The sequence below is a fragment of the Hyperolius riggenbachi genome, chromosome 10 (genome assembly GCF_040937935.1).
Source record: "Hyperolius riggenbachi isolate aHypRig1 chromosome 10, aHypRig1.pri, whole genome shotgun sequence".
In the NCBI taxonomy this organism is placed as follows: Eukaryota; Metazoa; Chordata; class Amphibia; order Anura; family Hyperoliidae; genus Hyperolius; species Hyperolius riggenbachi.
The window spans coordinates 33,776,965-33,792,450 of NC_090655.1; the positions used below are offsets into that span (position 1 = coordinate 33,776,965).

General features: G+C 44.2%; 1 protein-coding gene across 8 annotated transcripts in view; it reads right to left on the bottom strand.

Moving 5' to 3' along the window:
- The window catches only part of LOC137533846 (alpha-2-macroglobulin-like protein 1), a 220,453-nt gene that overhangs the window by 46,885 nt on the left and 158,082 nt on the right, over nucleotides 1-15,486 (bottom strand). For all 8 annotated transcript variants that reach the window (XM_068255094.1, XM_068255096.1, XM_068255097.1 and 5 more), the window contains exon 26: nucleotides 1,862-2,038. In XM_068255094.1, the coding sequence (XP_068111195.1) occupies nucleotides 1,862-2,038 (177 nt within the window). The remainder of the gene's footprint in view (nucleotides 1-1,861; nucleotides 2,039-15,486) is intronic.

Genomic DNA, 15,486 nt, shown 5'->3' on the forward strand with positions numbered 1-15,486 from the left:
TTTCTTTGCAGCCCTCGATCATTGGAAAAACGAAACCATCAGAATCGAAAAAAAAAAAAACGAAATCGTGGGTGGTGATATTAACCGTACGATCGATTATTTCGGGATCAAAAAGGACAAAAGGCACAATCGAAACGAAGGTTTAAATGAAGGCAAAAACGAAACGTGTATTCCCAGCATAACAGTCTGGGGAAGACTGTGTTTATGAGATTCTGTCAGTGTAATCTGTGATGGATGGTGTCATCACACAGCACGGGACTATATAACCTCCCAGAAATGCTAGGTGACAAATTTCACACAACTGCCAGGGCTTGCTAGCAGAGCCAGGAAGGATAGGGAAAATAAGGGGATTAAAACCCCCAAAAATGTCATTTTGGTTGTTTTGCAAAGAAACTTGCGATTATCGCTCACATGACGCATAAGCGGACGGTTTTCTCGGGAACCGCAGAGCGTCAAAACAGTAAAATAGCTCACACGTATCGGAGCAGAAACATGGCTCCTTAGTCATAGCTCTAGCTATGATTTAGCTATGACTAAGTTTTGTTTCTGCCCCGATACGCGTGAGCTATTTTACTGTGCTGTCTTTTAATGTTGCAATAAATATTGGACTTTTGCTTCACCACTGATGCAGCGGGATTCCTTCTTTGGATTGATATGTTATGGCTTGGTGTTTTCCTGCTCCCGATGGTATGAAAATGTGGGGGTTGTAGCGACCCATTCTTGGTCTATATGGAGTGTTTAACCAGTTGACCATAATTTGAGCATTTGGGAAAGCAGTGGACAGAGTGCACGGAGAGAGGACTGGGAAGGCTATCTATGGGATCTATAGGCGAGATTATATTTTTTTTTCTAAGTGGCTTTAGTTATACTTTAACCAGTTCGGCCTATCTGGACGAGCTTCCTCGTCCAGATAGGCACTGCTGCTTCTCCTGCGCGCGCACCCGCCGCTAGCCCCCCGATCAGTGAATGGGAATATAATTCCCATTCACCGATCTAATTTCCCCGCAGAAAAAACGACGCTTTCTAGTGAGATAGCGTGGTATTTCTGCCCCCCAGGAAACTTCTCCGTGTACTTTAGTTCCTGGATGCGAGATCGTTCGCATCCAGGATTTTTTTTACTGTGGCCATCTTTTGGCCAAAGAGTAAACTGCACCCACATACACTTTTAATAAAACAATTCTATTATTTTACATTTAAAATTAGGAGTTTTCCTCCCACACCAAAAATTACCCCATACATATTTTATTAAAAAATAAAATTAAAAAAATACAATAAAAACAACATAAATAGTTACCCAAGGGTCTGAACTTTTTAAATATGCATGTCAAGAGAGTATGTTATTATATTATTTAAAATTATAAGCTTATGAATAGTGATGGACGCAAATTGAAAAAATGCACCTTTATTTCTAAATGAAATATCGGCACTATAAATTGTGATAGGGACATCGTTTAAACGGTGTAATAACCGGGACAGATGGGCAAATAAAATACATGAGTTTTAATTACGGTAGCTTATATTAATTTCAAACTATAATGGCCAAAAACTGAGAAATAATGATTTTTTTTTCATTTCTTTCTTAATCTTTCTGTTAAAATGGATTTAGAAAAAAATAATTCTTAGCAAAATGTAGCACCCAAAGAAAGCCTAATTAGTGGCGGAAAAAACAAGAGATAGATCAATTCATTGTGATAAGTAGCAATAAAGTTATAGGCGAATGAATGGGAGGTGAACGTTGCTCGGATGCATGAGATTTTCGGCCTGCAGTGCTGAACCGGTTAAACACTGTTGAAGCAAATCACCAAATCCATTATCATATTGTGATCGGTCAACACTTCTCTCCACCTTCCTAAAAACTTACCACCGTCCAGAAATTTCTTCCCTTTCTCTAGAGTGTCTGTGGATAATTGCCCTGATGCCTTCAGATACTGGAGGATGTAAACGTTCGGGGCAAACTTGACCATGTTCTGCTCACCACAGCCGTAGGACATGGCAAGGAGACTATCCACATTATTCATTGCTGTCCCCATGATGTCACCTGATAAAAGAACAACACAAATGGCATTAAAGACCAAAGGAAGCGCTGTCAGAAAAAAAAACATGGAGCCATCTGAACCAACCTGTCGTTTCTAAATGAAGTTTAACATAGGGCCTGACAAACAAATTTTCATCTATTATCATATTCAGGAAATCTGGGAAAATTTTATAGAATGTAGGCCTGAGATTTCTTCAAGGCAATATTTTTAAACCTTCCCAATAAGGCCCACCAAGCAAAAAAATAAATAAAACCACTTAAAAAAGTTTGATGGTACTTTTCCGTTAGCCGGGCGCATCAGATAGGTGGCGGTAAGTACCTAATTAGTCACGTCAGAAAACTGTAACTTGCAACAAAATGGAATGGAATGTAATAGGCACGTAACAAGTGTAATTGAATTGTCACCCTTAGCCGCCCGCAACTTCCATAGGGCAAAGAAATGTGCTCCGTCAGCCCGTACCTCATGAAAAAGCCACCAAAGCAGTTCAAAACATAAGTGTTGTCGGCACACCACACGCTGTCCTGTAAATCACTCACCACACGCTGTCCTGTACATCACGCTGTTCTGTAAATCACGCTGTCCTGTACATCACGCTGTCCTGTAAATCACTGACATGGAGTGAAGAAGAAGCAGTGTCTTTTTTACAAGTGAAAGGTCTATTGCCAACGAATGCCACATGGGACAGGAATCATGTAATGAAACTGTCATTTTGTGACGGAGTACGTTGGTGGTGCAATCTTTCAACATGCCGCACCAAGAAAAGCATTTGTACATGGTTTGAATCGTCACGACTGAGTTTTCTAACTTGTGTACGATTCATTTACGGGTGGAGCGAAGAGATGATATCAGTCAAATGGTGTAACAAGCAAGTAGATATGAATCACAATACAGTTGTGGATTGGAACAACTACTTAAGAGAAGTTTGTGCAGAAGTTTTAGTGCGTCGTGATGCAAAAAAAAAAACGGTGGTCCTGACAAAAATAGTAGAGATAGACGAGAGCTTATTCACTAAACGAAAGAGCAATGCCGAGCGACTTCTTCCACAACAGTGGATATTTGGTGGCCTTTGCCGTGAAATGGATGAATGCTTTGTAGTAAAAGTTCCAAACCGCTCATTTCCAGTACTGTTACAAGAAATAACCAATCACATCGAACAAGGGTCTACCGTGTATTCCGATTCCTGGAAGGGATACTGCACAAGTACACTGGAAGAAAGTGGCCTGCACCACTTTCAAGTGAATCACAGGTACCATTTTGTCGTTCCCGAGAGTGGTGTCAACACTGAGAAAATAGAACGGCTTTGGGGCAGTGCCAAATGGAGAAATAAAAAACATCGGGAAACTTTTCGTCATCATTTGGAGTCATACCTGGCGGAATTTGTGTGGAGACAAGGAGTGCACTATCCATTTGAACAAATTCTGCACGACATCAACATCTCCTGGAATAAGCCATAATTAATTTTTCGGTGCCTATTACATTACATTGCCAATTACAGTTGGGGCCGGCTAACGCTGACTTCTACATTACATTTGTAACGTGCCTATTAAATTAAATTGCTTCCAAGTTACTCTTTAAAGTTACCCTTTAGCTCCGTTGTTTATTAACCACCCTGGCGTTCTGATAAGATCGCCAGGGAGGCTGCGGGAGGGTTTTTTTTAAATTAAAAAAAAACTATTTCATGCAGCCAACTGAAAGTTGGCTGCATGAAAGCCCACTAGATGGCGCTCCGGAGGCGTTCTTCCGATCGCCTCCGGCGCCCAGAATAAACAAGGAAGGCCGCAATGAGCGGCCTTCCTTGTTTTGCTTACACCGTCGCCATAGCGACGAGCGGAGTGACGTCATGGACGTCAGCCGACGTCCTGACGTCAGACGCCTCCGATCCAGCCCTTAGCGCTGGCCGGAACTTTTTGTTCCGGCTGCGCAGAGCTCAGGCGGCTGGGGGGACCCTCTTTCGCCGCTGCTCGCGGCGAATCGCCGCAGAGCGGCGGCGATCGGGCAGCACACGCGGCTGGCAAAGTGCCGGCTGCGTGTGCTGCACTTTATTTGGCGCAAATCGGCCCAGCAGGGCCTGAGCGGCAGCCTCCGGCGGTGATGGACGAGCTGAGCTCGTCCATACCGCCCAGGTGGTTAAATTACATTTCTTACAAGTTACAGTTATGTTCCGTGCCTATTAAATTACATTTTTTACAAGTTACAGTTATGTTCCGTGCCTATTAAATTACATTTCTTGCAAGTTACAGTTATGTTCCGTGCCTATGAAATTACATTTCTTACAAGTTACAGTTATGTTCCGTGCCTATTAAATTACATTTCTTACAAGTTACAGTTATGTTCCGTGCCTATTAAATTACATTTCTTACAAGTTACAGTTATGTTCCATGCCTATTAAATTACATTTCTTACAAGTTACAGTTATGTTCCGTGCCTATTAAATTACATTTCTTACACGTTACAGTTATGTTCCGTGCCTATTAAATTACAATTCTTACAAGTTACAGTTATGTTCCATGCCTATTAAATTACATTTCTTACAAGTTACAGTTATGTTCCGTGCCTATTAAATTACATTTCTTACACGTTACAGTTATGTTCCGTGCCTATGAAATTACATTTCTTACAAGTTACAGTTATGTTCCGTGCCTATTAAATTACATTTCTTACAAGTTACAGTTATGTTCCGTGCCTATTAAATTACATTTCTTACAAGTTACAGTTATGTTCCATGCCTATTAAATTACATTTCTTACAAGTTACAGTTATGTTCCGTGCCTATTAAATTACATTTCTTACACGTTACAGTTATGTTCCGTGCCTATTAAATTACATTTCTTACACGTTACAGTTATGTTCCGTGCCTATTAAATTACATTTCTTACAAGTTACAGTTTTCTGTAATGTATTTAGCGCCACATAGCAGATGAGCCCGGCTAACGGAAAAGTACCAGTTTGATATTACGTTTACTTATTTTTAGTACTTTCTCAATTGTTAAGTGCTGAAAAGTAATTTTTTAGATAAGATGAAACATTCTGACCTGCGAGAAAACTCAGGAGAAAAAGTTGATTGGATATGAGTAATAGTTTTCACCTGGGTGATAATTTGTCTTTTTTTTTTTACATAACCTTTTAGCACTTTACAAGTGAAAAAGGAGAAAAAAGTAGGAGAACATGTACTATCAAATTATTAAGTATTTTCTTGCTTGCTGGTGGCTTAAAAGGCATTTTATTGATAAGGTGTGAAAATATCACCTGAGAGAAAACCTAGGAGAAAAAGTAAATTGATAAGGGCCTTTGGCTTCAAGCAGAGGAGAGTTAAAGAGGAACTGTAAGAAGGAATAAAGATTCCTTAAAAAGCAGTATATGACAGTGATTTAAGTATATAAAGATAAGAAGGAGTGACTAATAAATATTGTAACCCTGTCAGCAAGGTGCTGTAAAATGCCATAGGCAGCATGGGAGGATCCCTGTTTACTCCTGGCAGGATTAGCAAGTTTTTTTCTTCTTCACTCTAGCAGTTGAAACCACGCCCACAATGAAGGTTGTTAGACCCTCCTCTCCCAACCTTTTTTTTTTCTAACTGACATAATTTGCAGAAGCCCAGGAAGTGTAATATGCACATGTGTAAAGAGAAGCAGACAGGGAATGAGCTGGAAATGCTGATTAGTGTATTGTAATGTAGCTGAATAGCAGAGGCGTTTCAAAGCACTGGCATTACAGCCTAAGGGCCTTTATCCACTAGCTGCATTTTTGCCAGAAACGCAAAACTCATGCGCTTGCTGATTCTGAAGTACAGCCTGATTAAAATAAGAATCTTGGGTGGCCTTTTCCACTGCTGCGTTCCGATTTTTTTTTAAAACGCGAACGTATGTCTGTGCAATTATGATGCGTTTTGCATTTCAATGTAAAGTATAGGAACGCATGAAAAACCCATAGAAATACGTTTTGCGTTTTGTATTGATTTAACCACTAGTATCTATTTTCAAGACAACACTTGCCAATCAGAAAAACAGAAAACGCAAACACATTAAAACGCACAAAAAAAACGCACATCAAAATTGGGAAAACCTTGCGTTTTGCAGTGGAAAAGGGCCCTGAAGCACAGAGCTGTCTACAAAGGCACTGTAAATTTTCTGGCAGTCTAGGAGAAAAAAAAAAGTTTCTTTTACATGTCTTGAGAGACTGAAAACTAAAGGTAGCCATACATCAGACGATGATGGGCAGATTCAACCAAGAGACAAATCTCTTTCTAATCGAATCTGATTAGAGAAATCTGTCAGCTGCCCATACACCACAGGCCAATTCCCGATCAATTTCAGCATAAAATCTCATGGAAATCGGCCGAGCCCGCCGCCTTGCCGCTGTTCCTCTAAGTATAAATGTATGTACATGTATGTGTATTTATACATTACCTGTCCTGTATCTGTCTTCCACCGCTCCTCCCTATAAATGCCGGCCAGTGTGACGTCGCACACGCGTGCCAGCGTGATATGCGCCGGCAGCAAGTATGGGGTGTGTAGCAGCGGATGCAGAAGAGGGTGGTCACTGCGACAAAGGACAGGTAATGTGTAAATACACACACACATTTATCCTACCTAATAAAAGCTAACTGTCGCTATGTCCAGCAGCTTTGTCCGTGTCCCAGGATTTTTGTTACTGTGCATGTGCGCAGTAACGGACAGCTGGGACCAGGGAGCTGGACGGGTGAGCGAGGTGGGCGGGTGTGGGCGAGCGAGGTGGGCGGGGAGTGAGGTGGGCAGGTGCGGGCGAGCGAGGTGGGCGGGGAGCGGGCGGCGCACATGCGCACTGGCGGCAGCCGGAACAAGACCTAGAGCCTGTTTTTGCTTGCCTTTACCGCCATGCACCCGACCAACCACGATATCCCGACAATTTGCAGCATTTCCGATTGACTAATGTGACCAATTTCACCCTTAAATTGGTTGCATTGTTGATCGCCATGCACTTGGCAGCGCAATTTTCATCCGATTTGATTATAATAATCGAAGTCAGATGGTCGATCGGCCGCCTGATGTATAGTCACAATAAAACAAGCTTTCTGCCCCCTACACAATTGTGCTAATGACTGCATCTGCTCGTCCACTGTTAAAGCTAATGTGACCAAATTTTTTTAAAAAAAAAACAAAGGCAGATACTCACCTAAGGGCGGGAAGGCTCGGTCCTAATGAGCCTTCCCTCTCCTTTCCCGGTGCCCTCCGTGCTGCGCTGTCTCCCCCGTTCGCATCTGCAACCGCGGGGACTTCGGAAGTCTTCGGGAGCCGAGTCCTCCCGAAGACAGGCGGCGCACACGTGCGCAGTGTAGAGCGGCCCGTCTTTGGGAGCACTCGGGCTCCAGAATCATTTCCGAAGCCTCCCTTCGGCCGGGAGAAAGCGGTTTTTGACCAAAATGGTTGAATACCGCTACGGGGGAGCCAGAACAACAGCGGGCACTGGGAAAGGAGAGGGAATGCTCTATGGGACCTAGAGCCTTCCTCTCCTTAGGTGAGTATCTGACTTTTTTTTAAAAAAACGGATTCCCATTAGCTTTAAGAAATACAAAGATTTGTAGACAGTCCCTATTCAGTATTCAGCAGGGTCTTGAGTACATCACCCTGCCTCCAGCCTTTTCACCTCCCCACCTCCTTTGTACTGTAGTGATGCTGGAGCAGTCTGCAGAGCCAGCCATCAGAGTAGGACTGATTGGGTCCATTCACACACAAAATGCTAGAAATAGAAATTAGCACCAGCGTTTTGCGGCTGTGATTTTTTTTTTTTTTTGCAGCAAACGCATATTTTTGACTACCTTATTACGATTTTTGAGCGATTGTGATCACACAAGCACTTTAATCCACAGAAAACGCCCGTGAATCCCCCCCATTGTGTATTACATCTTCTGTAGCACTTTACAGAGAACATAGTCATGTCGCTGACTGTCCTCAGACGAACTCACAATCTAATCCTACCATAGTCATAGTCTAATGTCCTACCATATTATTATTATGTATTTATATAGCACTGACATCTTCTGCAGGGCTTTACAGAGCACATAGTCATGTCACTGCCTACCCTCAGAGGAGCTCACAATCTAATCCCACCATAGTCATAGTCTAATGTCCTACTATATTATTATGTATTTATACAGGAATGACATCTTCTGCAGCACTGTACAGAGTACATAGTAATGTCACTGACTGTCCTCAGAGGAGCTCACAATCTAATCCTGTGTCATGTATTTTTTGGGGGGAGAGAGAGGGGATAAATATCTTAAAGGGAACCTGAAGCGAGTAAAATTATTTAAAATAAACACATGACGTAGCTGCAAATGAATATTACATACTAACCTCACTGTCAGTTCCTCTCAGAAGCTCACCATTTTCTTCTTAAGCTGGCCACTAACAGTCCAATTTCTAGCGAAAAATCGTTCGAGCGATCAGAAATTCTGATCGGACGAAAAATCGTTCACTACACCATCAACTAACCAATCATTGCTTCCTATCTATCACGACCACCAAGAAAATCCAAATTTTCGTTCGACGAAAATTCATTCGGGCGACATTTTTTTCACTCGTTCATAATCGATTGTGTCCACCAATGGAGATTATTTACAACCAATCCGATCAGAATTTCTGATCGCTCGAACGATTTTCCGCTAGAAATTGGACCGTTAGTGGCCAGCTTTACAGTGATCCCTTTCTGTTCTGACAATATTTTGTCAGAACTGAAATATAACAGTTGCTGTCAGTTATATATCAGCAGCTGTCAGTTACAACTGGATGTGCAAGGTAATGTCCATGTTTCCCTGTGGCTCAAGTGGTGTGATATTACAGTTTAACAGTGTGCTGACCAGGAAGCTGTTAGGGGGTAATGACCATTCCGGCTTGAAGGAGGAAGTGCACATAGTGAGTCTTGCAACACGTCCAATAGGACACGTGCAAGATGTTTGGAAGACCACGGACTTATGGGTTAGTAACCCCCTCTATCCCAGCCGCACACCTGAGGCAATTAAGCCTCATTTTAATCACTAATTCGAGTAGTTCACTACTAGCACACAGGCGCAGTGGACTAACCAAAAACCAAAACTGGGTCACTGTGGGGTACCAGCGGATCGGTATGTCACCGCGCAGGCACGGGGCGGCTGCAGGGGGCAGGTAGAAGCCCCAGTTAAGTTAAACTGGATTTTTTTATGGACTTTAGGTTTCCTTTAACCACACCTCCATTTAACAAGAGGCGTGCTCACCCCCCTTAAGGCTCATACACACATCAGACTATAGTCTTTGGAAAATGAAAGATCACAGACCAATCTTACCACCCTTCGTGTAGTATGAGAGCCATACCTTCACAGTCTTTTCTATGGAGCTGAACTCCCCATCAGAAAAAAATCTTTGCAAGATGCTGCACACACAGATGCTGTACAGACACAAAAGATCAGTATCTGCAAAAGATCTGTTCCTGCCAAAGATCCATTCCTGCAAATTGCATTCATAGCCTATGAGATCTGCAGATCATCATACACACCTTGTTTAACTGACATTCATCTGCAGATCAGACAGTCATCTGCAGATCTGAAAATCCATCCTGGTGGATCTGATCTGCAGATGAATGTCAGTTAAACAAGGTGTGTACGATGATCTGCTGATATCATAGACTATGAATGCAATTTGCAGGAACGGATCTTTTGCAGGAACAGATCTTTTGCAGATACTGATCTTTTGAATGTGTACAGCATCTTTGTTTGCAGCATCTTGCAAAGATTTCTGTCTGATGGGGAGTTCAGCTCCATAGAATAGACAGTGTAGGTATGGCTCTCATACTACATGGAAGGGGGTAAAATCGGGCTGTGATCTTTCATTTTCCAAAGACTATGGTCTGATGTGTGTATGAGCCTTTATACAGTTCCCTGGTGTCTAGTGCCCCCCATGGAAGTATGCACTAATTTTTAAAAACATTTTTAAAACTAACCTCTTCCTAAGGGAGGTTTGTTAATTGTGCGGGCTTTTGAAAGTGCAGCAAACCCCAAATTCCCCCCCCCCCCCTCCCATGCACGTCTATATGGTGGCCTCTATTTTCTCTCTCCCCTTGCCAGAGAACTGCAGCGATTTCCAGGGCCGGATTTACCATAAGGCACACTAGGCGCGTGCCTATAGGCGGCCCGTTGCTAAAAGGCGGGCCAGTAGCCTCCCAAAGTGTCCCCTTGTCGCTCTCTCTCTCTCTCTCTCTCTGAGGAGAGCAGAGCGCCGTTAATATAGCCAGAAGCAGCGCCTGGAGAGGTGCAGCTCTGTGGGGCGCACTCCTCGCTGCTCTGATCGCCCTCTGATCATCCTGAAGTGACAGTCCCGACAGCGGCGCCCTCCTGTCACATGCCGCAGTCCCCGCTGTCATCAAAGAGATGACCAGCGTGGGCCGTCTGTGGTGCTAGCGTTGCTAGGCAACGCTGCAGGAAGCCAGCGCCTCATGGGAGAGAGAAGAACCCGGCTTCCTGCTACTGGAGGAGTCTGACTGTACAGTGCGTGCGAGGATAGGAAGAGCAGGCTGGCTCAGAATGTGCACAATGCAGGTATTTAAAAAAAATTATCTTTCCTTCGGCTCAGTAAAGTTACACGCATCCTGTCTCTCTCAGTCTCTCTACTAACTTCACTATCTGTGGCGGGAAAGGGGGAGAGTAGGAGAGGAGTTCCACAGACTCTGCTGCTTGTGTGAATGAATAGGGCCGAAATACATAATGACAGGCCCTGCATGGAATTGTGGCAACCTGAAGGGTTATGTTTGAGTTTCCCTCTGTGAGGTAGCCTGGTTCCTGATTGGTCAATGAAATACTGCATAAAGGTGGGCACAGGTTATAGATGCTGATTGGTCGGCACTGTGGTGTGATAAAATCTGCCAGGTGTTACTAGGGCCAAACAATGTTGCAACAGCCAATGGCTGTGAATTAAGGTGAATATAAACAGGTCCGTCCGGCAGGTTAACTGCCTTTGTTCCTGAGCGGTCTGGGCGAGCTCTTGAGCTTGTAATACAGAGCTTGTATTACTGAGCCCCCAGCCGCAATGGATATACTAAGGTTACTGGCCGCAAGAGCCGAAGAGCCGGGAGGTCTGGAGACCTTGGCAAGATGCCTTCAGCTAGCGGAGGAAGAGCGGAGGGAGGAAGCGGCACTCGGTGGAACAGCGGAGAAGTCGGCGAAGAGGCTGCGGAAGAAGAGGAGAATCTACTCGCCTGAGCCCGGGAAGCAGAGTTCTTCCGGAGGAGCTGCGAAGTCCAAGAAGTTGTCCGGCGGTCAGCGGCAGCCTAAAGGAGCGTGCGGGACGTCAGCAACAGCGGCGGCGAAGTCTGGTCCATCTGTAGCCCGCCCGTCGCAGAACGCTGGAGCGCCGACCAATCCGGGACCGGAGGAGGCGTGTCTAGCTGGCGGTTTGGAAGATGCGGCCAATCGGGCCGCGCCGCAGTTCCCCATCAGGTCCGCTGCTACAGTGGGAACCCCTACTAGTGCCCCAACAGGCAGCGGTAGTTCCTCCCACTTAGCGGCGACCAACCGGATTTCAGCCGGCGCCGTCTTGGACTCCGCCCCCTTTCTGGCTCCACCCCCCCAATACCCAGCGACCAATCAGAGCGCCGCCAGTCTTCGGGATGTCAGCTGGGGCTCCTCCCACATCGCGGCATCCAACCAGACCGCCGCCGGCGGTGCCTCATCTGATGACGTGTCCTCCGGAGATGAGGAGGAAGAGGAAGCAGCCCAAGCAGCCACCGGTCATCCTGCATTACCCCCCTGTGGTGGGAGCGGGCGCCCGCTTGCCGGCGCAGCTGATAGGCAGCTACCGGGGCATCCTGGTGTGTTGTCGGCGGCTGTGTCTGGTGGAGCAGCGCAGCTTCATGCGGGGGGTTTGCAGCACAACGGATCCGGAAGCCGTATTGAAGTACTAGGCCAGCAGGCTTCGTCTCCTCCTCAAGCTGGCAGTAGTAAGTATGATGGTACTAATGTATCTTCTCTCATTACTGCACTTTTATCTGCTTTACAGGGTAATGTGTCTAACAATGTCTATAGTGTTTGGCTGGACAGGGCTAATAATGCCCAGGCTGTCACACCAGCTTTGTCATCTCCTCCCCCTCCTCCTCCTTCTCCTCCTCCTACTAACGCATTCCCAACCACAAGTATTGAATTTTTAGGCATCACTATTGATTCAGATGAGATGGAATTTCGTTTGCCCGAAGCAAAGATAGTTAAGTTGAAAACGTTAATATTTACCTTTCTCAGAAGGAAAAAAATTTTGCTTAAAGAAATGCAATCATTGCTAGGTTCCCTTGCATTTGCCTCCAGAATAATGCCCATGGGGCGGGTTTTTTCAAGGCGTTTGGCTATGTCAACTAAGGGTTTAAAATCTCCTTTTTCACATATTAGACTTACTACTGATTTGAAGGAAGATCTTTTAGTATGGGCTGAATTTTTGAATAGCTATAATGGTCACTCCCTATGGCAGGATGATTTCAGAACCAATTCAGAATTAAAATTTTTCACGGATGCTTCCGGCAGTGTCGGCTGCGGGGCTTTCTGGTGTGACAGATGGTTCGCTGCAAAATGGCCTCAGGTTTGGTTGCAAAAAGAGGTAACAGGTAATATTGTACTATTAGAACTATTTCCAGTTGTTGCTGCATTATATATTTGGGGTGATCTATTCCAAGGTAAAAGAATAATAGTGCAATCAGATAACAAAGGCGTGGTATATGCAATTAACTGCCTATCATCCAAATCACCTATTGTTGTCAAATTATTAAGAATGTTGGTACTATACTCACTCAAATATAATGTTTGGTTGAAAGCACAACATATTCCCGGGGTACATAATGATTTAGCGGATGCTCTATCCCGCTTTCAGATGGAAAGGTTCTGGTCGCTGGCCCCCACAGCTCGTCCCAGGGGAGAGGAAGTACCACTTTTCCTGTGGAACTTGATATGGAACTGATTAGCGCAAGGATTCAACACTCGGTTTCCATAGCGACCTGGAGGGCCTACTCAGTCGCATGGAATGACTGGTTAAATTTTCTTCATTCTGTAGATATTAATGATACTCTCGTAACAGAAAGGGTTGTTCTTCAATACGTAACTAGCTGCATCAAAAAAGGTCTGTCTCATTCTCATATAGTAAAAACCATGGCGGGCATTTCCTTTTTTCTTAAATTGAACAATTTACCGCCGTGTAATTCCTTCTTTTCAGTTAAGCAGTTACTAAAGGGACATAGGCGTTTTTCGCATAAGCCGGACGGTAGACTTCCGATATCGGTTGACATGCTACATAAACTCTGGGTGTCGACGGGCAGCGTATGTTCTTCCCCTTTTGAGTCATTACTTTTCCGGTGTGCGTTTACTTTAATGTTTTTCGCTGCTTTTCGGGTTTCGGAGCTTATTTCCCGTAGTACGGCAAGTGTAGGTGGTTTACAATATGAGAATGTGATGGTATCCACGTCTAAGGTGGGAATATTTTTGAAATCTTCCAAAACGGATCAATTAGGGAAAGGTTCCTGGATTGAATTAAATTCATGGGAAGGTCATGATCTCTGCCCAGTGATTAATTTAACGAATTATCTGGCCGTCAGAGGTGTTTCACCAGGCTCTTTGTTGAAGCACGAGAATGGGTCGTCACTGTCGCTTTTCCAGTTTAGTTCAGTGTTGAGGCTTTGTTCAAAAGCTTCCGGTTTAGATGGATATAACTTATCCTCCCATTCTTTCCGTATTGGGGCCGCCACCGAAGCTGCAAAGTTAGGTTTGTCAGACAATATAATAAAGAAGTTAGGTAGGTGGAGGTCGGGAGCCTTTAAGTTGTATATTCGCCCTTAATATTATTTTTATTTACAGGTTCAAAGACAGTGGTGTGGATTGTGGGCCACTCTTATGTTTTTTGGGCCCACAACAGAGCTTATCGAAGATGTTATACAACAAATTTGAACATGGACCCTGATAGATTTGCTGTTTACTGGAAAGGGGTAAGGGGAATGGTGTGGTCCCAGTTGAAGAATGTTTTGTTCACATTATTTAAAGAATGTCCTGCTCCCGACATCCTTATTTTACATCTAGGTGGTAATGATATCGGTAAAATTAAATCTCTGGAGTTATACTTTAACATCAGAGATGATCTTTTGTTCTTACATGTCCTGTCGCCAAAAACAGTATTGGTGTTTTCTGAGATTGTCCCCAGGTGGGTTTGGTTGAAGTTGTCTGACCTTTTCCCATGTGAAAAGGTCAGGCGTCGGCTGAACCACAGATTAGAAAAATTTCTGCCAAGTATCGGGGGGTTTTCTTTTCGGCATGTGGATTTAGAAGGAGGCCCCCAAGGTTTATACAGACAGGATTGGGTGCAACTCAGTGATGTCGGCTTGGATATTTTTAATTGCGACCTCCAGTACTGCATCGAAAAGGCCGTTGGTGGGGTGCCAGGCTAGCCTGGCGGGTGGGGTCCTTTTGGAGTGTTATTAGTTTTAGTGATCTGAACTGTAATGGTGGATCATATGTTGAGTTATTTGTTGTTTGAATTTTTGAATAAAGTTATCTCTTACCCATTTTTTATGGACCTCAAAAAATTTTAATCAATAAAGATGGCCACGGCCTTAAACTGCCAGTCTGGGGTGTCAAGTGTTTTCCTTTAATATTTAATGTATAATTGTATGTAAACATAGTGTTGCCTCCACTTCCATGAATAGGGCCGAAATACATAATGACAGGCCCTGCATGGAATTGTGGCAACCTGAAGGGTTATGTTTGAGTTTCCCTCTGTGAGGTAGCCTGGTTCCTGATTGGTCAATGAAATACTGCATAAAGGTGGGCACAGGTTATAGATGCTGATTGGTCGGCACTGTGGTGTGATAAAATCTGCCAGGTGTTACTAGGGCCAAACAATGTTGCAACAGCCAATGGCTGTGAATTAAGGTGAATATAAACAGGTCCGTCCGGCAGGTTAACTGCCTTTGTTCCTGAGCGGTCTGGGCGAGCTCCCCACCCACCACTCCCTTCAAGAAGATCGTCGTGGTCAAATCTTTATTGATCAACGTCGCGCCCAAAGGTGTGGACAAGTTTATTGTTGGGGTCCTTTTGGAGTGTTATTAGTTTTAGTGATCTGAACTGTAATGGTGGATCATATGTTGAGTTATTTGTTGTTTGAATTTTTGAATAAAGTTATCTCTTACCCATTTTTTATGGACCTCAAAAAATTTTAATCAATAAAGATGGCCACGGCCTTAAACTGCCAGTCTGGGGTGTCAAGTGTTTTCCTTTAATATTTAATGTATAATTGTATGTAAACATAGTGTTGCCTCCACTTCCATCACAATGCGCTGTGTGTGACAGTCTGCCTGCACTTTAGCCAGAGAGAGGTCTGTACTCTGTCCGGAGCCAGGCCAGCTGCCAGACCACTGTGCTACTGTGCAAGGGCCAGGGAGCCATCATCAATCATCATGTAGCTGACCATAACACACTGAG